The 24668-nt window shown below is 39.1% G+C and overlaps 2 protein-coding genes across 12 annotated transcripts in view; both read left to right on the plus strand.

Moving 5' to 3' along the window:
• LOC141525717 (cadherin-AgCad1-like) overlaps positions 1–24668 on the plus strand; it is a 313469-nt gene that overhangs the window by 268794 nt on the left and 20007 nt on the right. For 9 of the 11 annotated variants that reach the window (XM_074240289.1, XM_074240280.1, XM_074240281.1 and 6 more), the window contains 2 exons: positions 15543–15652; positions 15757–15920. The exons of 1 other annotated variant lie outside the window; for it this stretch is intronic. In XM_074240289.1, the coding sequence (XP_074096390.1) occupies positions 15543–15652; positions 15757–15920 (274 nt within the window). Of the gene's footprint in view, positions 1–15542; positions 15653–15756; positions 15921–24668 lie in introns of those variants that run through there. One more of the 11 variants, XR_012478887.1, reaches the window with a different exon arrangement.
• LOC141525825 (uncharacterized) lies at positions 18427–20083 on the plus strand. Its single transcript, XM_074240475.1, has 2 exons — positions 18427–18726; positions 19089–20083. Exon 2 carries the CDS (start codon positions 19095–19097, stop codon positions 19611–19613), a length of 519 nt encoding a protein of 172 aa, XP_074096576.1. The 5' UTR covers positions 18427–18726; positions 19089–19094; the 3' UTR covers positions 19614–20083.

Genomic DNA, 24668 nt, shown 5'->3' on the forward strand with positions numbered 1-24668 from the left:
ACTATATATATTTTTCTTTTCTTTTAGATAGCCGCCAGAGTTTGGAAAAAAAAACATATGGTGGCGGGTTACTGCCCAGATTCAAGTTCTTTGTACAAAAAAAAATTCTATAGCCCGGTTTATTTCGACGCTTTTTCAAAAAAAATGTCAGGTTCAATTTTCGGGTTATTTTTAAGGTAAACTTCCGGTTTTTCTCCGTTTTTCGTGCCCCCTGCCCGAGACCCTACTCTTAGTTAATAAAGACCACTCAGAATATTTCTTCTTAGACATCAAGAAAGGATTATTTGGTCATCATCGTGGCTTTCTTTTGGCCTGGGCCCGGTTAGGTAGCGCGGTTCGGGAGGTTCGTCAGGTTCCAGATTCTCAGTATCTAGGTTTTTGGATATTAGGTTTCCAGGGTCAAGGTTTTCGTGATAAAGTTTCAGGTCTTTCAGGTGCGCGATAAACGTTTTCCCTCCCTTGGAGACTTCATAAACCGAGGGCCCTATGATTTTAGTGATTGTATACCCTGTGCTAAACTTCTCCGCTAATTTTGCTGCAAAATTGTCGACCGCGGACGATAGATGGTGTTCTCGCTTACATACAAGATCCCCAATGGCCGGTTGCCAAGCACCTCGCTTTTTATCGTAGTGTTTGGCTTGCTGGCCATATGCTTTGGCTAGATTTACGTTTACGAGTTCGATAGTCTCGTTCAAGGTTTGTACTGCGCGTGGTACGTCGTAGGGTTCGCGGTTTTCTGGTTCTCGCTGTGATTTTATGGATACAGGTGGTTGGATTTCGCGACCGTAGTTCAAGTATGCTGGAGAGAACTCGGTGGAGTCATGCTTCGCGGTATTATAAGCAAACATTAATTCGGGTATGAGTTTGTCCCAGTGTCTCTGATTAACACCCACGAATTGGGCAATCATTGTCCCGATGACGCGATTTGTTCGTTCGACCGGGTTACATTGTGGAGAGTATGGGGGGGTTCGTACATGTTTAATATGGAAGTCTTCCAGCAGCGACGTGAATTCTTTACTAATGAATGGGGTTCCATTGTCAGTGATGACTGTCTCTACTCTTCCAAACCGTAACACTATATGTTCCTTAAAGACCCGAGCGATTGCCGACGCTTTTTGTTGCCGGAGTGGGTGAACTTCGATCCATTTGGTGAACTTGTCTTGGAAGACAACGAGATACGACATTCCATTCGATGATCGCGGCTTTGGTCCGATTATATCGGCAGAGACGACGGCCCATGGACGAGTGGCTGAAATTGTGCCCATCGGCGCAGATGGCGGTTGTTGCGAGGGTTTATGTGCTTGACACTTTATGCATCGTCGTACATACCCGGTTATTTCTGCTCTCATTCGCGGCCAATAGTAGCTTCGGGATATTCTAGCAATCGTTTTCGCGATGCCACCGTGCCCTGCCGAGGGAGTGTCATGATTCTCTCTCATGATTTTATCAACGCCTGCCGCAGGAATACATAGCTTCCATGTGTCCCCTCGGTCGGTATAGTCCAAGCTGTGATACGCGTGTCGATATAGTAACCCGTCTTTTAGGCAATACTCGGCGTATCTCTGCGGATCATTTTCTATACCTCTTTTTATGCGTTCGTACCATGCGTCGCCTAGCTCTAATGATTCTATCACGAGTTGACTCCTAGAATCATCAGTTCCGTCATTGTTACTCGGGTGGCTGCGTGATAGCGCGTCTGCCACTTTATTCCACTTTCCTTTCCGGTATACTACGTCGAAGTCGTATTGTTGTAAGAATAGACTCCATCTTGCTACGCGCCCACTCGGGCTTTCCATGGTTCTGAGCCACTTCAGCGACTGGTGATCCGTAATGACTGTGAATGCATACCCTTCGAGGTATGGTCTCATTTTTTGGATCGCCCAGACCACTGCGAGGCATTCTTTCTCGGTCACGGTGTAGTTTTTCTCGGCTTTGTTCAATGATCGGCTCGCGTAGGCAATTACTTTTTCGTCACCGTCCTGTTCCTGTGTTAAGACGGCACCTATTCCTACGTCACTAGCGTCGGTTTGCACGGAGAAGCTTTTTGAGAAGTCTGGGGCGGCTAATATCGGCGCGGTTTTCAAACATTTTTTTAGTTCTTCGAACGCGGTTTGCTCTGTCACTTCCCATTTCCATTTCTTTCTTTTCTGGAGCAGAGAGGAGAGTGGTTTGGTCCGGTCGGCACAGTTTGGAATGAATCTCCTATACCAGGAGATCATTCCGAGGAACTGGCGCAATTCTTTCATGTTTCGCGGTGGTGCAATCTCGGTGATTGCCTTAACTTTTTCTGGGTCTGTCCTGATGCCTTGTCCATCGATGACATGGCCCAAATACACGGTGCTACTTTTTAAGAAGTGGCTTTTTTCTCGGTTTATTTTCAGGTTCGCGGCGTGGAGGCGTTTCATCACCTCTCTCAGTATTTTCATGTGCTGTTCCAGCGTTTCGCTAATGATAATGATATCATCGAGATAAACGACCACGTATGGTTCGAGGTCAGCGCCGATTACTTCATACATCACGCGTTGGAACGTTGCTGAAGCAGAATGTAACCCAAAAGGCATGACTCGGAACTGGAAAAGTCCACGACCAGGGATAGTGAACGCAGTGATTGCTTTGCTGTTCGCTTCCAGTGGTATTTGCCAGTAACCGCTCTTCAAGTCAATCGTACTAATTACTTTTGCTTTTCGCAGTTTGTCCAGTGACGCGTTTACATGGGGAATCGGAAACGCATCTTTTTCGGATACGTCGTTTACTTTTCGAAAATCAACACAGAACCGGTATTTTCTATCCTTTTTTCGAACTAACACGACAGGAGAATTCCAGGGGCTGTTAGAGGGTTCTATGATCCCATCCTCTAACATTTTGTCGACTTCGGCATTCATAATTTCTTGCATCTTCGGATTTTTCGGAAAGTAACGAGTTTTGATCGGTTCTGTTCCGGGTTTGATCTTAATCCGGTGTTCCGCGCATGTAATCGGTCCGTGAATGTCTTGGTCACGTTGGAGAAGTTCGTTGATCTCTCTTAGTGCCGTTGCTTCGTCGTATTTGGTTTCTAGTTCGTAGCAAGTAAAAGATGGGTGGCATTTAAGCAGTTGGTACCCTAATACGGTGAGATTATCCACTCCTAGCAGCATGTCATTCCCGTACGTGGGAATAATGTGAAACGGCAGGGCGAAAATCCGGTTGTCTTCACGGATTTTAACCCACGCAGTGCCCGTAGTGCACACTACATGCTGACCGAGTGTTGATCCCCTCACTGGTACCGAATTGTATTTTTCGTACAATTTGTTTTGGCGGATGAAATCCCATACTTTTTGCGATATTACCGACGCCGTGGCTCCGGTGTCCATTAATGCGTGAATTGTCACCTGGCCAACCTCTATTTTTGCAAATGGACGCTTGTCCCTTGGTTTTACGTCTTTTGGTTTGAACTGCCCGGTTGTGGTGTTGATTGGTTGGTTGGCTGATTGAATGTCGCTGGATTGGGAGCTCCCTGATGGTTTCTGGCTCGGTTCTGGGAGCTTGAACCGGTCCTCACTTCGTTTCCCTGTCGTGGGCATGGACAATATCGTGATAATGTATCCATTTTCCCACATCGCATACAGAATTTTACCCATCGATTCGTGCATTCAAGTTTCCGGTGCCCCTTTTGACGGCATCGCCAGCAATTCTCCCGCCAATTGTATTCGAAGAGTTCAAGGGGTGGGTTTGGTTTCGAGGGGGCCGAAGTTTTCGCGGAGGTAGTTTTATTTTCGCGGCGCGAAGATGCTTTTTCCTGAACAGTGAGTTGTTCGAGCTCGCCTGCGAGTCGTAGCAATTCTGGGACGCTGGAAAACTCAGTCCGCTTCATGTATCGTCGGTATTCCGGTCTTAGATTCTGGTAGAGACGAGTGAGACGAGCTGAGGGTGACATTTGTCCATGCCTCCTCATTAGAGTCTGGATCCGGGTGGCGTATTCGGCTGCACTCTCTATTGGGCCCTGGACCCGATTCCGGATCTGCTCCTCCAACTCCAGTTCGAGACCTGGGGGCAGATAAAATGCTTTCAAGTCTAGTACGAAGTCTTCCCATGAGTCCCAAACTCTCTTGTTATTACGATACCAGAGGAGAGCCTTCTCGCGGAGCAATATCGGTATGCAAGGAAGCAAGTCGTCCATCTCGTACCCGTAACTTTCAGCCAATTCTTCGAGTCGTTCCAGAAAATCTAGGACATCGCGTTCCCCTTTGAACGCGACGCCCCATTTCCTCACCATGTCCCTTCTGTGGAGTTCGACGGAGTCATCCATACACCTCGATTGGGGATGATGGTCAAACCTGGGTGTCCCTGGATTTGAGCCGACTGCCCTGGGTAAGTTCACAGGGTTGGTCGCTCGTCCTGGTCGCCGTGTCCCATCCTCTCGTACTGATCGCCGTGTTCCGTTTCCTCGTTTTGACTGCCCATTGTCTTCGCTCAACCAATGCCTTCGGTTGTCGCCACGGGAGGGTGTGCGGCCATCTTGCTCCTTCTTTCTTTGTTGCTCGGCTTCGCACCTTATTCGGGCCTCTCTTGCGTCGAGTTGGAGCTCGTATGCTCGTTGTTCTTCTCTTTCCTGCAAAAGACGCGCCCGTATTTCCTGTCGCAGACGTCCGCGTAGCTCCTGTTCGGCCCGTTCGGCAGTTTCGCGGGCTAACCTCTCTTCTTGGTCCCTTTCCGTCTGATCCCTAGCTTCTCGGATTCGGCATTCGCGTTCCTCCCGTTCTTCTGCCTCGATTCGCTCCCGTTCTTCCGCTTCGATCTCGGCCCGCAATTTTCTTTCGTGTTGGTCCCCCCCTGATGTTTCGATTGCTTGATTATCATTTGTATCTTCATCTGAGAGTTGCCCGTCGTCGTGGTCGGATTCATCCTCCTCCACTACATCGTCAAGGGTTTCGGGGTTGTCTAGTTCGGCTTCTGATTGATCGGGGTCGATCAAAAGTTGGTCGTATCGACCAGCGCGACCCGCATTCGCCGCTCGTGTCTTATTCAACTCGGTTTTTAATAAAAATCGCAACTCCGCCAATGTCGCCTTCGGCTCGATGGCCACCCGGTATTTCTCTAATTCGCTAATGACCGCGTCCTTTCTTAGCGACCAAAGCCACGTGTGTGTTCCCGGTTTTTTTACTCGCTATGATTTGATAGACCGACGAAAAAGCAAAGAGGAAAAAGAAAACTACCTTTCCATCAATCAACAATATCCAAAAATTTCCGTTACCATGAAAACAACAAAAATCACTGTCCCTGTTCGAGCACCATCTTTTGTAACGGGTATTTTTCCGGTTTTTATCTAAAAATAGACTTTATTACTGTTGTGTTACAGTCAAGGCTTACCTCTATATCTATATCCCCTAGCTCGAATGAAATCTCGCCGGAGTCCAGGATCTTTTTAGAGATAACTTATTACTTATAAATGAGATTTGAGCCTGATTATGATTGGTACTCTATTTATTTAAAACAACAAGCAACAAATATCGAAATTGACCTTATAAAATTTACAACCTTTATATCAAACATTGCTATATCGCACATAACCCACACACACCGTTTTTGTTTTCCCGTTTTTCAGTGCCATCCGGTGGCCAAACTCTATCTACTACCTTTACGCAGTAGTATTCCTATTTTACCGATGGTTGCATGCCCCTACTTGCCCCTAGTTCCCTCTGGGTGCTTGAAAAGCAACCCTTCCCGGCCCTACTTGCCCCTAGTTCCCTCTGGGTGCTTGAAAAGCAACCCTTCCCGGCCCTACTTGCCCCTAGTTCCCTCTGGGTGCTTGAAAAGCAACCCTTCCCGGCCCTACTTGCCCCTAGTTCCCTCTGGGTGCTTGAAAAGCAACCCTTTCCGGTGGCCAAATTTCCCCCAATGGACAAGTCAGCACTTACCTGGTTCCTGGTCGGAGATAAGGTACGAGTTCCTTGATTACTTCCTAGTGAATGGTCTTCTACTGGGAAGGTTATAACCACTGGGAAACTTGGTTACTTTTCCCGTCAATCAAAATCGCCTTTGGCATTTCCCAGACCTTTCTCCAAGAGTAAAAGATCTGGGAAAATTATCGCCATCTATCGCTCTTCGTCAAACTTCAGATTTTCCAATTATTTAAATCTGATCAAATATTAAATTCACTCATCAATTTCAACAGATTACAATAAATTTCATACCAAATCAATTCCATACAAAAGTCGTTCGGGACTTAGAAAAAAAAAATAACATTTGCTAAATAATAATTTTCACCAAAATAATTTCCCAATGAAAGTAATCAATTGAATAATTATTCAGATATTTTGAATCTGTTCGAGAATTCAATTAATTCTTTCCTTCAGGTAAATAAATTTTTGTTCTTTTAAAAGAACAAAAATTATCGCAACGCAGTTTCGCTTATATTAGTTCGTCGGTTTTTACTGCAAACGAACGAGCGGCGAAATTCTTTGCCATCTCTTGCCGCGGTGGCGTACTCTACCATTCGCGCGCATTTTCAAATAAATCTCAGTCAAGTATTTAAAACTAAATAAACTTTTTTAAACAAAGAAATGTAAATGAACAATTATATATAAGAAAAAAACATCTTTAGTATATTAAATACACTCCGGTATTACTAATGACAAGAACGATAATAATAGTAATAATAACGATAATAACAATAGTAATAATAACGATAATAACAATAGTAACAATAATGATAATACATCCAAAAAAAAAATAAGTTCTGCTGCTCTGCCGTCTCGCTCGCACTCACTTTTTACCATCACAGATTTATATTGAACGCCTTCGGAATTTTCATTCTTCTTCCTTAATTTCTCACGTTCTTGAGTTACAAGTACACGACGTTTCTTGGCAACCGGCAGCTTTGCATCTATTGCACGTTTCTTTCGCTTATTATCTGATTGCTCTGCATAAAGCGAAGTGTGTAACCCTGGTGACAACTTTAGTTTTTTTCTAATTTCAACGACACAGGAATCGCCATCATTTTTGGTACACACAGAACTAGCGAGACGATAACTTGATGATTCGCTTTTGCTATAGCAAATGTTTTTAGGCGATTTATGAGCCATTATATTATTGAATGATTCATTAGCTTGGCTCGAAGCAGGAATTGAAAATTTATTTGCACTAGCAGCGTACTTCTCACATACAGCTGATAGTTGATCAAATAAAGTTAGGTTTGTAAGCAAAATTGTTTGTTCCCCAGAGCCACTTCTGCGACAACACCAAGATCCACAATTCTCGTGATTATCGTACAAATGATTGGGTATATTACGTATAGCTTTTGCTAAATTTTTGCTATCACCTACATTTTGAGCCAATGCATAACTAAAACATTTTTTTATATGATCAATACTATTTTTTTTTATTTCTTTAAAATTTGACAATTTCCATAAATCCTGGCTAAAATTTTTTTTCAAATGATTTTGATCAGCAAGTTTAAAAATTTTTTTAGGGTTCCCTCGACGAACGGCTGCGATAGTGCAGCTATCTTCATCGCCAATTAGTACTCGTGCTTCAAGGTTAGTTTCTTTAAGAACTGTGCTGTTGTTTACCAAATCTGCTCCTGCAGATGCTTCCATCGCTTTGACACTACCGACGAAGTTTTTCCGGCAATCATGATCTTCTTTTTTCCTGCCCAAGTCACAAAATTTGCATTTTCTTATTTTATCAGCATAATCGAGAATTTTGCCACTCAAAAAACCTATAATAGTACCATAACCATTGAGACTATCGTAGCTCTTTCCATTTCCTCTTTTACTCCATCCCATGTCATAAGATACAATAATATTAACAACTTCTCCGACAGCTGAATCATACGTGGTATTGTTGTTTTCATCTAAATCAACTATTGACGATTTTAATTTGGCATGGTGAGGGTAAATTTCTTCGACGATCTTTTGAGGCCTAGGAAGAGGAAAGGGAGATTAAAATGGGATAATAAGAAATCAGGGATGTAAAGTTTCAATTTTAAATTTCATCTGCATTTATTGATTTAAATATTAGATTAAAATAAAAATCAATAATTAATGCTGCTCTGTATTCATCAATAAAATAATAAATAATACAAAGTTTGACGGAGAATTTTAAATCACTGTTATATGGAATGTATGAGAACAAAAATTATTTTATAAAATATTTACAATCTAGACAAGTAAGCATAAAAATTATTATGAAAGTCGAGACAACAATTACGTCCAAAAATGATATACAATTCGAAAAAATTCTGCATAATTCAAAATAGTTATTTACAATTCAAAAAAATTATATATAATTCAAAAAAATTATATTCAATTTAAAAAATCATCAACAACTCAAAAAATTATAGACTTCTAAAAACTCTGTTTCGTTGATGACAATAAATCAATTCAAATCATCCTCATACGATCAATAAAAAATTATAAACAAAAAAAATTGTTACTCCGTAGCTCTATCAATTTCAATTAAACTTACAATAATTCACACAACTTGTCTATATTTTCATTGACAAGTTGTCGCTCTTCCTTGGCAGCTCTTTTACAACTCTCCTTAGCAGCTTCTTCGATTGCAGGACCAACTTCTCTTTCATATCTTTTAAATAATTGTGGCGATATTGTTGGAATATTGGCACATACCAATATTTTGTTTAATCCAGTGCAGCCATAGCCAGCGTGTACAGCACCTGTAATAAATATATTTATTTTTGTATTTGAGCTTTCACATAGAAATTTAACTATTATTGTTTTTAAGTAAATTTAAATTATCAATTTTTTAAAATTTATATTAATTAAATATTAATATTTATTTAACTTACCAAGAACTATACCTGTATTAATGTCTGAGTGATTGGATTTATTATCACCCGTACGATGAGTTTTACTCGTTGGAACTATTGTTATTATGTCACATTTAGTACACTTTACTTTTAAGATTGAATTCAGCCCTAAATTTTGTTCGTGTACAATATTATCAAGACAAAGTACTTCAAAACATTTTACACATTTTAATTTTTCGGCTAACAATTTTAAATCCACCACACGAAAGCCTTCGGATAGGTTAGGTTTATTATTTGTTGACAAATCATTGCCTTTTCTTTTTCTTGTAAACCATTTTTTATTTTAATTTTTTATCCAATACTTTTTTAATAAATCTTCCTTTATAACGCATTCGATCACCCATAATTATTTGTTTATTTCAATAACAATAGCCGGTTGCTTACATTTACTGCGCATATGAACTGTACATAAATTGAGTGGTATTATAGGTATAGCATAAATAAGAATAATAATAACGCGACGTTGCCACAGTTCCATGCAGAATTGAATTTCATAGTATGTGTGTATACGTATAGGGGATGTAGTAGTGAAAAAAGTACAGTCACGTTAAAAAAATATGGAACACAGTCATAGTACAGCTAATGTGTTTAAGTATAGTACTAATCCAAAACATTTTGACTGTAAAGTCGCGGAGGTACTACCTTAATACGATGACTCAATGATGTTAATTTAAGTTATGGAGGTCACCAAAATATTATTTTAAGTTATCGAGGGCAATGCTCAAAATAATTGTTTGAGTTATCGAGGTTCTGTACTTTAGGTAATAGAGGTTTTAAGCTGTCAAGGGAAGGGAATCAAAAAAATTTTTAAGTTGCAGAGGTTTTGAACTTATAGAGGTTTGAGTTATCGAGGTTCTACTGTATAAGTACTCGATAATATTATAATACAAAGGTGGACCGATTGTCACGGAAGTTCAGTTGACACTAACTATGACCGCTAGCAACCCAAAAATACCGAAAGTACCTCAGGTCATAAAATTGATCCTTCCCTGCATCCAAGGATAATGTGTCCTGATATCACTGCATCTACAGTATCGTTGCTATTTTCAACAATATTATACTTAAATATATACACTTGGACATATATATATATATATATATATATATATATATATATATATATATATATATATATATATATATATATATATATATATATATATATATATATATATATATATATATATATATATATATATATATATATATATATATGTGTGTGTGTGTGTGTGTGTGTGTGTGTGTGTGTGTGTGTGTGTGTGTGTGTGTGTGTGTGTGTGTGTGTGTGTGTGTGTGTGTGTGTGTGTGTGTGTGTGTGTGTGTGTGTGTGTGTGTGTTTATAGAAGAGGTAAAATACATTTACGTATGCCAGGACTTGGCGTTGGGGTCAGGACTAGGTGTTGGCGCCTGGGTATTTCGGGCTCAGAAGTCAATATTATTTTGCAACAATACCGACTAAACATCCTCCTCTCCCCTTTCCCCATGGATGTTACAGGGAAGACATGAAAGGGACCGCGTTAGCATTACTTCACTCCAGTCCATGTTGTGTCTTATGACACCTACTTCTTGTTTCTACTGGTTTCTAATCCTTTTCTGCGATTTTTTCTCTTAAAAGGCGCTTCGCGTAGGCTGCAACAGCTGACCAGTTTTCTTCTCTTTTGATCATGCAAGTTACCAAGCTCTCAGGGGAAAGCGTGGTGCCTATTGTTTCTTCGGTGCTGATTCTGTCGTCCTTCCACCGATCACACCCGAAAAACGTGTACTCGGCGTTGTCAATTCTGTCTGGGCAGTATTTGCACGTTGGTGTGCTGTGCAAACCCATCTTGAAAAGATAGGCGTTGAATTGCCCATATCCCGTCAATAGCTGGGTCAGAAAGTAGTCTGTGTCTCCGTGCTTTTGAGAAAGCCAGACGTTGATTGGGATCAGGCTTGCTGTCCATCTGCCCGTCTCTCCCGATGTTCATCGGTCCTGCCACTGTTGCTGCGTGTCCGCCTTTATCCTCGTTCTTGCGTCCTTCATGTTTTTGTCATTTTCATTAGCGTCATCAAGTTTAGCTCTCTCGAACGCTAATATGTCGATGGGCGTAACTCCTGCAATGACCAATACAGCCGCTTCGGAAACTGTGCGGTAGGCGCAGGTAACCCTGAGAGCGCCTCGCCGCTGTACTGCTGCTATCTCTCGCCGATAGGTTTTCTGCTTTAATATGTCTGCCCATATCTCCGCTCCATAAAGCAGTACCGAGTGGACTGCTTCTAGAAGAATTCTTCTCTTTTTTGTTCTTGGTCCCATGGTGTTGGTCATGATTCTTGCTAGGCTAGACACCGTCTTCTTTGCTTTCTGGCATGCATTTTCGAGATGTTCGCGAAAAGATAGTTTCTCGTCTATCATTACCCCCAGATAGCACAGGGCCCTTGTTGATGTTAGTGTTGTTCCTCCCATGTCCACCGCAAATGGTTTTGGGAACCATTTTTGATGAGTCAGAACGACGATCTCAGTTTTGTGCTTGGCGAGTTTCAGGTGGTGTTTATCGAGCTAAGTCGCGACGGCATCAACGGTTTTCCGAACTAGTAGTTCGGCCTCCTCTACGCTGTCTACTATTATCGTGGCCGCGACGTCGTCTGCAAAGCCCGTTAGCTGTACTTGCTTTAGTAACGGAATCTTAAGAAGCTCGTCATAGTCCGCGTTCTATCGGTCGGGCTTAATTATTGAGCCTTGCGGCACGCCGGCCGTTATGGCGTATTCTTGTGTTCCTTCTGTAGTCTTCGCTATTAGCTTTCTTTCTTCAAGGTAGTTGTCGATAAGTGCCAAATTTTCTGGCTTTGAGTCCAATTTGTATCTCAGAGCGTCTAGGATATCTCCCCAATTCGCGCTGTTAAATGCGTTTTTGACATCTAGCGTGAGGAAATGCATACTTTACGAGCTTTAAAGCTACCAGTCCATGCTTCTCTCGCTGTTCCTACGACTTTCTGGATCGCGCCGACTGTTGAACGTTCTCTCCGGAAGCCATGCTGGTTGGCAGCAAAGCCTCCAGCACGATCAATGTCGTTTCGTAATCTTCCCTGTATAAGCTTTTCGAGCAATTTCCCAGCAATGTCCAGCATGCAGAGTGGTCTGAACAACGAGAGTGTTACAGGGCCACATTTGCCTTTATCTAACAGAACCAATCTCTGCCGCTTCCAGATCGTGGGAAACGTGCCAGTTGCCAAGCATGCGTTGTAGGTGTTTAGGAGTATGTCTGGATATTCCAGGGCTACAGTCTTGATCACCGATGTTGGGATGCCATCAGGGCCGAGTGCTTTTCCTGTCTTAAGGGTCTTCGCTGCATCCTGTAACACCTTGGTTGTGAAAAGTGTTACACTGTTTTTCACATAATGTCTTTTTCCCTTGGTTGGTGTTTGGGGAACAGCTCCGCTACGATGCTGCTCATTAAAGCAGGTGATTTCGGAGCTTCTGGTGAAGCCTTTCCAAGTCGTTTGGTAACAATTTGGTAGGCTTTACCCCAGATGTCTTCATCAAGGTCATTACAGATCTCTTGCCACAATTTCGCTTTGCTTGCTTTGATTGCCCGGTTGAGGTTCTTTTTGGCCTGCTTATACTCGCTCAAAAGTGGCAGTCCTTGGAGTCGCCAACGAGATGTCGAGGATGGATTCTTGGTACCCTGGTCTTCTAAAAGTCGTAGTGCTTCCGGTTTTTAGCACTATGAGGTCGAGTCTAGCCGCGACGTCAGCGACCTCGTTGCCCCTGGTGTCGGAGAAAACAGCGCCCCCTCAGCCGATTTAGCGTTGAAGTCTCCGGCTACGATGACTTCGCCGTCGAACTTAGTGACCGCATCTTCTATATATGCCAGTTTCTGTCGGAACACACTAATCCCTTCGTTAGGTGAGAGATAGACGCTTATGAAGTAGGTTGTGGGGGTTTGAATCCAGACAAAACCTGCTCCACTTCCGCTGTTGCTGACGGTAACGTTCTTTCTGTTCACAATTCAAATTGCTGCCGTGCCAGTTTCGTCTGCGAACCATTTTTTACCTTCGATGTTTAGATATTGCTCGCAGACAAAGCAGACGTCGATTTTGTCTTCAAAGACACGCTGGCGTAGCAGGTTTTACGCCAAGGCGCACCTATTCAGGTTGCCTTGTAGTATGCGTGTCATTTCTGCCCTCTCGTAGCTTCTGCAAGTGCTGTGCGGAATGCCTTGCAAGCTCCAGTGGCGAGATATGGCATAAACTATCCTGAGCATCTTTGTCCGGAGCACAGAGGAAGCATTTTAGCTTTTCCGTGCAGTTTACGGCCTTGTGGTTCTCTTCGTCACATTTGCAGCAGCACCTGCTTCTGTCTGGTCCCGCACTATGACGTGTTTGGTGTCCAAAACCAAGACATTTAAAACAACTTGTTACTTTTACTACTGGGCGTATACGGCAGTTCACCAAACAGATCCGTATACGGGCCTTGTCAAGGGCCTTAATCGCACTGGGCTCGTCTACTTCGCAGAAGGCTGCACGATTACCTCGTGGTGTGGGTTTTGTCAAATTTACTCGTTTGATCTCAGGTTGTCAGTGAATTCGCGTTTGAGTGTTTCACGGACTTCGCTCTCGGTAGAGATTTCATCCAAGTCGAGAATCTCGATCGTTGTTGTTGGTGTTAGCGTTTTGACTGTGCTGATGTTTGCAGTGGCTACCTTTACTGCATCGGTGAATGCCTTGCTGTCTTCGGTTTTTCGAGCCATTTCAAGGAGAACGCCTCCGAGTTTCGTCTTTTTAATAGACTTTATGTCTACGCCCGTCTTGACAGGGCTTACCTTGGCCTTGATTTCCTTCAGGAGATCGGTGTATGTTCGCCCTTCAGCTAGTTGGACAAGTATAGCTTTAGTTTTCGTCCTCTTCCTTCTCGGTTTCTTGGAGCCACCATTGCTTGGCTGGTTTTGGGCTGTAGCAGATTGAGCTGCTGGCTCCTGTTCTCTTTCCTTCTTTTTCTTTTGCCAAGTCATTTTGGTCCAGGTATCATCCCGGGCTGTCTTTTTCTGTGCTAGCTTGTCAATCTCTGCGGAAGGGCTGGGCGTGGATAGCGGCCTTTTCTTCTTATTGCCCTCTCCTTGCTGTGATAATCTCTTGGGAGTGACCAGAGGTGGCTGTGAATTTTTGCTCAGACTCAGAGATGTTTGGGTCATTGATGCCGACGTCATTGGTAATTTATTAGCCAGCCTATATGCCGTACTAATAGACGTAACCAATTTTCTGATTTCATGGTGGAGATTTTTTTTGTCCTTTATGAAATCAGCTAACTCTTCGATCTTGCTGCCGAGTCGTTCCATTGGTGATTTTTGGCCGATGACGGTCGGTAGAGAGTTGATCCTTTCTCGGTGAGCATAAAAATTGTTCGGAGCAATAGGCCCTCCACTCTCTTAAGAAACGTTGCTCGGCTATACGTCTACTTCCATCTGAGCTGTTGCGTTATTCCCTGTAGCACTACTAGACAGCGGAGCCATGGGGTCCACCCTGCTGTCCACACGGTCGCTTGATGATGACGAGTTCAGGCCCGTTTGCACGCCTTCCCTCGCCGGCACTGAGGTATCCCTCCCCTGTGCGGTAAACAATGTTTGAAAGTGTTCTGACATTTTCATATTGTTGTTGGTGATGATCATTTGGCACTACCCGGAGAGCACGTGTAGAGTGTAAAAGCAGAACCTACGGACGCGAGCAACTCTACCCTCCGCGCGCGCGCGCGCGCGCGTGTGTGTGTGTGTGTGTGTGTGTGTGTGTGAACTTCTTATAACTATTGAACGGCTTGACCAATCGGATCAAAATAGGTGGTGATCTCAAGAGTATCATTGCCATTAAATTTCGTAGAAAGTTGAATTGATTCGGTTCGCTAGATTTTGAGAAATCTCAAAAAAAAAATATTTGTTTGGAATAACTTATAAATGGCTAGACCGATCAATTCCGACAACTAATCGGCTTGTAAGCTTGAAAAACCACGTCGATTGCCACCAGTCTCGTCATAATCCGCTAATTCGTTCAAAAGTTATCGAAAACGAAAAATTTCGAAAAAAAAAAAGTGTTTTTTTTTTACATAATTTTGAAATTTTTTTCGGATCATTATCGATGAGATTTAATAATTATTAGAGCTCAAAAAACCACCTCGATCGCTGCCACGAACGTAAAAATCGGTTGATTGGTTCGTGAGTTATCGTTGTCGAAAGAATTCGGAAGAAGTGAATTTTTCAAATTTCTCTCAGATTTTTGGTTTAATCAGTTTGTGTTTAAAAGTATATTATAGAATTTAAAGAACTGGGTGGAATGCTGCTAACCACGTGAAAATCGGTTCATTCATTCAAAGTTACGGATTGAAAATTCAGCAAATACTATTTTATTAAACTTCTATCAGAATTTTGAGCTCGAAGAGCTTAGAAGCTTAGAACAACTAAATCTTCGAGCTCGGAAAGTTCGAAGTAACATATAAATTATATTTTCGAGCTCGAAGAGCTCAAAAACATTATAAGTTCAATTTTAAGCGCTTAGTTATGGAATTAGTGAGAAGTTGCAGGAATGGCCTTTAGGGTCAACCATTTTCCAGATTTTTTTTATTATCGAGAGCACCTCCAAAATTTTTAAACATTTTCCGCGAGAGTCGCCTTGTAAAAATGTACTTATTTAGCGAAATGACCCATTTATTACATGATCAATCTGCTTTATCTTGGAGTTTAAAATGTGTTTTCAATATCTGATTATATTTTTGTAGTTAAGCAGAACGATACAGCTTTAATACAAATATACATTATTGCTGAGGAAAATCGAGTAGTTTTTACATTTCAAAATTGTGCAGCTTACGTCATTGAGAAGCGAATATTTGTAAGTATAGATATTTTCGATTGAAGAAATGAGAGTATTTCTACTCTCATTTTTCTTATATTTTTTCATTCTAATTCTTCCTTGTTTTTCTTCTTGATTTTTAGATTATTAAGTCGTTTTCCAAACAGTTTGGATATACTTGCAACATTGATGAAATAAAAAGTGGTACCGACTTCAGCAATCAAGCTTTTGATAACCGTACTACACTTACATCGCATTTCATTGATCCAAGTAATAATTTACCTATTGATGCAAGTACCATAGTTTCGTAAGTATTTCCATTGATACTTAAATTATATTATTCAAAAGATAGTTAAACCCAAGAAACATATGTTCCATCAAGATTCTTAAGCAAGAGCTTGTGCACAACCTATAGTTACTAGCGTCTCCATCAACGTATGGGCCTTGGGCAAGATCTAGTCACAAAAAAAAACTGACATTTCGAGAAAGAATAGACAGCGATATGTGATTTTCGTTGATAAGACAAAGTTAAAGACTTTCTCAAGATTAGTAATTTTGACTTGTTATAATAATCTACCGCAAGAACACTAGGTGGAAATGAACAGTAGCAATAATTATCAAATTTGAGAGAAGTCTTGAGCAAGCCTTGTTAAAGATTGTAGTGCAATGAAGAATGTGTTCAAATTTTAGCTAAAATAGTTAAATTGATAGTTTAAACCTATTCTCGCAACCTTGAGATCACCCTGGAAGCACTGTGGAAACTCTGTGGATTTGTTCCATTTCAACACGATGAATCCACAGTAGTTCCATAGCAATTCTACTACGTTTTCACAATATTTCTGATGTGTTTCCACCGTGTTCTCACAGTAATTTCACTACAACCTCACGGTGTAGTAATACTAAAGACTCACTTGATATACCATGGTTAGGTTGAAGTTTGGCAGTGATAAGTGGATGGGCTTGCAATTATTATGCGATGAATTTTCTGTAAAAACATTTGATCCAATTTGAACAGCCATACCCTTGTGGAGATAATTCTTAAAAAAAAAAACTCTTTTCTTATTGTTATATTTAATTTAATACTTCTTTTCAAAAAATTTACTGCTTATAAATGAAGAAAATTGAAAATAAAACTTTGAAAAAGAATTAATGCAATTGCTTGGTAAAAAATTTTTCGTATTAATATTTTTATCAGGAAAATACTTCGATGCGCATTGAATCACTCATAGTTGAGCAAGTGAAAACATCAACAGCAAATGATGTGCACTTGCTTCTGGAAACAGATACTACTCATGGAATGAATTTTCTAAACATACGCCATCGATAAGAAACTGAGAATATTCAAAGATTCTGACTGTAAATCTGTGGACTAAGATCCGTTTGATATCAATTAATTCTAGCAGATGTCATATGGATAGAAAATTCTTTCCTACTCAGAAAGTAGGCTGGGTTAGAAATCCTGTTAGGCGCTAGATAATTTTATAAAATTATCAAAATCATCCAGTGTCTGCGCTAAACGATCAATTAACGATTTGAATTCCGTATGAGTAAGAAATAAAAATGAACGTAAAATAGAAATAAAGTCAAACAAAGAATCATAATATTAATCCCACTTGATAAATATTTTACTCAAAATAAAATAATATAATGCGGGAAAAGGATTGAAGGAGACCAAAAAAGCGAGCACAAAAAATTTAGCGAAAAAAGATAAAATGAAAATAAATTTGGAAATTAGAAAATGATTTGATGTAATAAAGACCCAAGAGGTTCAAAATTGCCGTATTGCTCCGTGGGCTACGTAATTCTTAATTGTAAATTACAAAATAGATTTTTTTGGAATTTTTCCAAACTCGCACATAATTATTAATCTTAAATCCGATAGTATAATTCTCAAGTACTAATTATCGCTTTCAATATTTTAATCTTAACAAAAATAATTACAATAAAAATAATTCTATAAACAAAGTAGAAGATTTAAAAATTTCTAATAACTCTCTAAATAATAATTTGATTCTAAATTCTTAAAATTGTTTATTTGTTTATTTGATTAATTTATTCAATTCATAAGTCGCTTTCGGACTACTAGGTCATTAGCGATTACAGTTCAATAATATTTGAAGCATTTTATAACAAAGAAAGAAAGAAAGAAAGGGCATAATATGTACAAAGCGAGAACTAGATGGAAAAATTTGAAGTAAATAGGTACAAGAAAAGAGGGTAACAAAACAAAAATAATAGAGCAATAAGCAGGAGATAAAGATAAAATTAGTTGGAACATTGAAATCTCTTTGAGAAAGGCTAACACTTTTTTACACTTCTCGTCGCCTTTGAGCATCACTTGAAGGTCGTCGGTAAAACCCGCCCTAACGTGGAAACGATTCCTTTAGTCCGGACTCTCATGTATCGTTGGTCAAAGAAGTTCTTAACGAAGGCGATGACTTCAGAGATCCATGATGTCTCGTAGGCCTTTTCGATATCTAACGATACCAGTAGGAGATGTGCGTGATCTGTCAAAGTGTTGCACGTATCTGCTTCAATACTGGCTTAGTAATCTGTCGTCGATCTGTAATGTGTACCAGTTTTACCTGCTCAGGTTGGCCCCTAATCAATTTTATAAATAAACAAACAAAACTAACAAACAATATAATTATTAGGGCGCCACCTGGATTTTTAATCACGGTTCCTGGAACCGGTCCAGAGCTGAGAAATCTTATCTTAGGGTAGAGAGAGTGGAGGAAGGTGCTGCTGAATTATAAATAATTAATTAACAAGATTGATCAATATTTATTAACAATAAAAATTAACAATTTAAGCGCTTATAAAGAATTAACTAAATTTCACTCACGCACTCACACTATAGGGTAGATGTACCGTTTGTGGCCACTGTTCCGTTTATGGCCAGTTTGTGATTTATAGGGATATATTAAATATATTGTTTTACTAAAGCATTTTATAGTATATTTTCAGGGTTTTTTTGTGTGTTGGCTACACTGTAAACTTTTTCCTATACTCATTGAAAGTATAGTTAGAGTAATAATTACAAAAATATCTGGACATGAGGTGTATTTCAGCAATTTGTCATTGTTTCTTATAAGAATCTTCAGAAAGGCCTGGTAAGTAAATTAATCATAATTAATGCAAATCTTAATATTCTTAAAAATTTTAAGTTATGTAATAGTTGGATAACATAATAGTTTATTTAAAACAATAAATTGACTTATTATAACCTCAAATATTAATAAAATACCTCATGGCCAAAACTAGTACAGCAAAATCATGTAAATGCTATTTGTGGCCATACCATGGCCACAAATGGTGCATGCACTATCCAGTTTTGGCCATAATATTTACTAATTTATTATGCGATCCAAATGTATGTTATTTAATTATTAATATTCGAATAATTAAGATAGTATTTCAAAATAGACTGGAAAAAATAACGTAATATTAAAAAATTATTTTTTATTTTTTGTAGGTTATAATGCCATCGAGAAAAAAACAGGAGCCAGATGAGAAAATTCCAAAATCAACAAAAACTGGTATTGACAAGCAAAAATGTAAACGGACATTTTTCAATTATTCAGAAACCGACTTACAAAAAGCCTTGGAATTAGTAAAGGATGGTTGTGCTATTGCAGCAGCCTGTAAGCAGTATAAAGTCCCAAGAACTACACTACGTAACAAACTTCGAGGCAAAGTACCAGAAACTACAGGTCGAGTTGGTCCTGAGTCTATACTTGGTGATCATATTGAAAGTAAATTAGAAGAATGGCTATTAGGAACCAGCAGAATGGGTTTTCCTATAAATAGTGATTTTCTAATTCACTCGGTGAAGCAATTAGTAGATGCAGAAGGTTTAAAAAATCCTTTTAAAAATAATGTACCAGGAAGAAAATGGTTCGAAGGATTTCTCAAGCAACATCCACGTGTGGGTCAAAAAAGGGCTGAACACCTTTGTAAGGCTCGAGCAATCATCACCGAATCCAGTATACGTTCATAGTTCTCTCATATAGCTGAAGAACTGGGAGAAAATATCAAGATCCTTGATGATCCTAGACGAGTGTTCAATATGGACGAAACGGCAGCGCATCTATCACCAAAGGGTGGTCTTGTCTTAGCAGAAAAGGGAAAAGCTGTATATGATGTTGCTGGAAACGAAAAAGAAAACGTTACTACACTTTTTAATGTGAACGCTGCGGGAGAATTCGCATCATCACTGACAATTTTTAAGTACGAGCGACTACCTTAGATTTGCGTCGATTCGGCTCCAAAAGATTGGGGCATTGGAAAATCCGAGAATGGGTGGATGACAAGTGAATCTTTTTACGAATATTTTACTAATGTTTTCTATCCATTCCTTCTGAAATGTAAAATTCAACTTCCTGTAATAGTTTTTTTGGATGGCCATGTTTCTCATATGTCTATTCATCTGAGTAAATTTTGTAAGGATAAACAGATAATCCTGTGTTGTTTTCCACCTCACTCCACACATATTTTACAGCCACTTGACGTTTCTTTTTTTTTTTCCTTTGAAACAACGATGGAAAAATTTGATTAGATGATAATGTTCTTGAATTTCCTTTTCCTGAGTTTGATGCTTCCAATCTTCATGAAGGTGAGTATGATTAAATGAACAGTTAGAAAATAATCTCTCAATCTTGAATTATTTTAGTGATCTATCCTTTGGACGATTTATAACTTTTTGAATTATGTTTTAATTTGATGTTTTTTTTTGCACTTCTTTAGTTAACGAACAGTTGGATTCCTATCATTCTCAAAGTCCTGACCTAAATTTCGACTGTGAAACACCTCTTGAGATTGAATTTCCTATCCTTGTAGATGATAATGAAAACCCGATCACTATAATCCCTCCTAGTGATAAAGTTATTCAAGAACCTATTATTATTGAAGGTATTATAGAGCCTATAGTTGAGGATGTTAGTACAACTAATGTTTCTCATTTCAACACTATTACGATGCGTCTTTACATGAAGTTATTGATGAGATTTGTATGAGGCCTAAAAAAAAGACTACGACACGAAAGCGTAAGGTAGAACATTTACCTTCAGTCATAATGGCTGACAAGTGGATTGAAATAATGGAAGCTAAGTTCTCTTTAGAGAACGAAAAAAGCGCAGAAGAAGAAAAAAAAAAGGCTTAATAAGATCGAAAGAGAAGAAAAAAAAGAGCTTAAAAAAATTGAAAGAGAAGAAAATGAAGAAAGAAAGAAAAAAATTAAAGAAGAGAGATTGGAAGAAAAAGCTAAGAAAAAATTAGCCCCAAAAAAATCTATTAAACCGTGCAAAAATTCTATAAAACATTAATGATTTTATGTGTATGACTAATTTCTTATGCTTTGTTTAATTATTTAATAAATAAATTGATGCATTAATTGTTAATTAAGATAATGTTATTAATCATTCCCTTTCGGAAAAAAATTTAGCTCACTATGGCCAAAACTGGTACAGCCAGTGGCTAAAAATAGTGCTTCTATGGCCACTACTAGTGAAATTGGGGTTATTATTGAATTTAATTAATTTTGCATGAAAAATTAAATTTGAAGCGTATGCATTTTTGATATTTCAATTATTGATAAATTGAAGATTTGATTAATTTTTTTTTTTCACCAAATTCTTAATTTAAATATATCTAAATCTCAATTTACCATACGAAAAAGCTTAAAGTGGCCACAAACGGTACATCTACCCTAATTGACTAAAACTTATAAACTATAGCCTAACTACCGGCTAACCAGGACCACTTATTAACTATAGCCTAACTAATGGCTAACCAGAACCAACGAGTCTCTCTGCGCAAAGACTGCAGTGCGACAGAGACCGTCTAGCCTAACTAACGGCTAACCAGGACCATCTTAACACTATTAACACTCTCCATCACGCATGACCCACACTAATCTTCATGCACATAACCCACACTTGTATGATTTTATTTTATAAATTTTAATTTAACAAAATTGACTGTAATTAATTTCAGTTAAATATCATAAATTTAATTATTCAATCATTAGTTATTAGTGAAACGATAATTCCAAATTCACAATCAAATTCTGAAAGACTTAACGAACATTCAGTTCCAAATCCCGATTGTAAATTTTAACTCTGTATTAAGATATTAGATAGATTAAAATTCCTAAGTAACCTTTTGTCATGGTCTTAAGAATATAACAGTAATTATTTAGAACAAAAGGTCTAGTTGCGTAAATACCACATGTTCGCGCCAAAACGTGTGGTAAGTCCGCAATCAACCTTACCAGAGGTGCAGCGACTCACGCGCACTCTGCAATTCATTTCCCGAAGTCAACATCTGCCGACGCGACAACCGACATAACACACCAACCTACCCGCTGCAGTTAATATCACGTGCATTGTGTACTATCAACTTACTTTCCAAATTTATATTTATTTATGCTCAACTCAATCAACTAAGTGTTTTATTAAGAAGTTCAACACCATTGGCAACTCAGGTACTATTCTTATTTGTAAATCATAACAATGTTTATCTTAAACTCGTGAAATAATTAGCATTGAAAAATGCTGCCATTGTAACCTCATATGCCGGTAACCATTGGAATTTTGGCATTCCACTGTTGCCTTGTACTTAAGTATTAATCTCCAGTCACCAGGGATTACTCTTATCCGTCTTTAACATGTTAGTAAGATATGATTCATCATACAATAATTCAGTAATCAACAAAGTCATTATTATACCTGGCTGAGGTGATGTCACCAAACACCAGGCATTCACTTAATGCTTCGACACCCCTGTTCTCCCTGGTGACTGTAGATTTTGTTTCTGATGGTCGCAGAAAAGACTTCGATCAGTGCTCATCACTCGCATCATCGCTCGTAATAATTTGTCGCGTCATTAATAGTGATTAATGTTATAATTAACTTAACTAATTCATGCACTCAACCTTGTTACAATTTCAATGTTAATTTCGTTAACTTAAATAATTATCATCGCTCTGAACAATCTCAATATTAATATTGGTGTTTGATGTCACGTATATTAATAACCATTAATCATAATTCTAGTACAATGATGTTAATCAAATAATAGTAACACTCGATTCAACATAATCAGTTAATTAGATAAAGTGTTATTAATAGCTTTAAGGGTTCATGTGTTCAATACATTAAACTGTGATATTTTATAGAATAAACGACAAAACACGAATTAGCGTGAGCATCTTTCTTCTTTCCAACATCCCGATCCAGCATAAATAAATATTTAATGATAAGATAATTTACAGGTCTTAATACCCTGAATTAACTTTTGCTAATTAAATCAATCACGATACAATTTCTACAATCACGTTTAAAATTATTAACACAAGTTTGATTAATTAATTCTGGCCAAATTTTTCCTGTGACCTTCTCTACTCAGAATCATCAATTTCTTGGACTTAAAGCCCACGCCGATAATTCTCAATTTGGAATAAAAATTAATTTAACTAATTCACGGACTTAATCCCAAATCAATTAATAATTAATAAATAAAATAGTTTTACAATAAAATAATTCAGTAATTAATTCTTAATAAAGTATTCCTAATAATTTTCCAATAGTTTTATCAATTATAAAAATAATCGACACAAGTCGAAATATTCAATTTTATTTGCTAGAACATTCGCTAGCTAAGTTTTATTTGACCTTGTGTATTGGAATTTACTGCGACACAAAAATATACTGACGCTCGACCAAAATTCCACGAATAAAAGTTTGTCGATTATTTTCCACGTGACAAAATTACTCAATTTTTCTTATGTTCATTATTATAAAAATTATAACAATAAATTTAACGAATTTTTCGGATGTTAATTATTTAATTGATAAATTTCTAGTTGTTAAATTTTTTCCGCAAGGTCGATTGAGTGATTCTCGGGTGTAAGCCCCCATGAAAATCACTCAGTACAAACTAGCAAATGTTCAACTATTATTTATTAATAAATTTTTATATAAAATAAATTGAGAAGAGGTAAAATAGACCGAGTGCAAACCGCGGTCCACTTTCCGCCCATGGAATGAAATTAGGTACCTTAGTTTAGACTCGATGAGAATCCCGATTCCTATCAAATCTGGTGAATTCTCCTGGATAGGTATTGTTCGAGTTTTCCTGGTATCCTTTGTTTTTTTTCTCCGGGAATCCGACTCCAATTCAAATTACAAATTCCTGTAACAGTAAAACAGTTAATAATTTTGCCTTCAAGATTGAAAAGACAGTCTTGATAATTTTCATCGCAGCGTTCTAAAATTAACGTGCGAATAATTAATTACCTGTTTTCCTATGAATAGTGCCCGGTGCGGCTGGCTATCAAACCTCTTCTGATTTTCACACACGCCGGCTCCCGAGTACTTACCCAATTTACCCCCCTCTTAATTACTATACGAAAGGCCCCGACGATCGGGGCGCGCCAGTGCTGAGTCGACTAATTATCGACCTTTGGCGACTTATCTAAATATGGTAATTTACCCTGTTACACTCCTCCCCACCAGACCAGTACTGGGGGGTTCCGATCCTCAGTTTCTTCTGGGGGCTGATGAATTAAAAACTAAAACAGCGTAATTAAATTTTAAAGAAAGAATTTATTTCGCCCATTTACAGCTCTTCATCGAGGTCCAGCTAGAAGACGTCTTCGTCGCTGGTTTCTTGGTCGTTGTATACCCCGATGTCCTCTAGGCCCGAGTCCTCCGATATTGGCTCGCCCTGGCCACCAACCTCCATCTCGCTCTAGTTCGGCCCTCGGAGCGCTCTCTTGTTCTTCTTCTTCTTCCTCTTCGCCGTTCGTCGGCGGATCGGAACATCGCTTGCCTCCGGCCACGGCAACAGCTCGGCCAGAGGGACGCCAGCCTCCATCCTCCCAGTCCTGGCCGCTCGTTCCATAGCCTCCTTGAATTGGCTGGCACGGTATGCAGCGAAGGCAGGTGTTAAACGTGGTGGACACTCAGGAAGCACGAACGTGGATGTTGAGGTCGTTGCTACCTGAGTGTCAGCAGCATCTTGGCTCTGGGTTGGAACAGCTGCAGCCTCCGCC

The sequence above is a fragment of the Cotesia typhae genome, unplaced genomic scaffold (genome assembly GCF_013202065.1).
Source record: "Cotesia typhae breed Kobodo isofemale line unplaced genomic scaffold, CoteBio_Ctyphae contig_27, whole genome shotgun sequence".
Taxonomy (NCBI): Eukaryota; Metazoa; Arthropoda; class Insecta; order Hymenoptera; family Braconidae; genus Cotesia; species Cotesia typhae.

Bases quoted from the DNA above. Each gene is read 5' to 3' on its own strand.
- LOC141525825 (XM_074240475.1), top strand. From the start codon at position 19,095: ATGCCATCGAGAAAAAAACAGGAGCCAGATGAGAAAATTCCAAAATCA.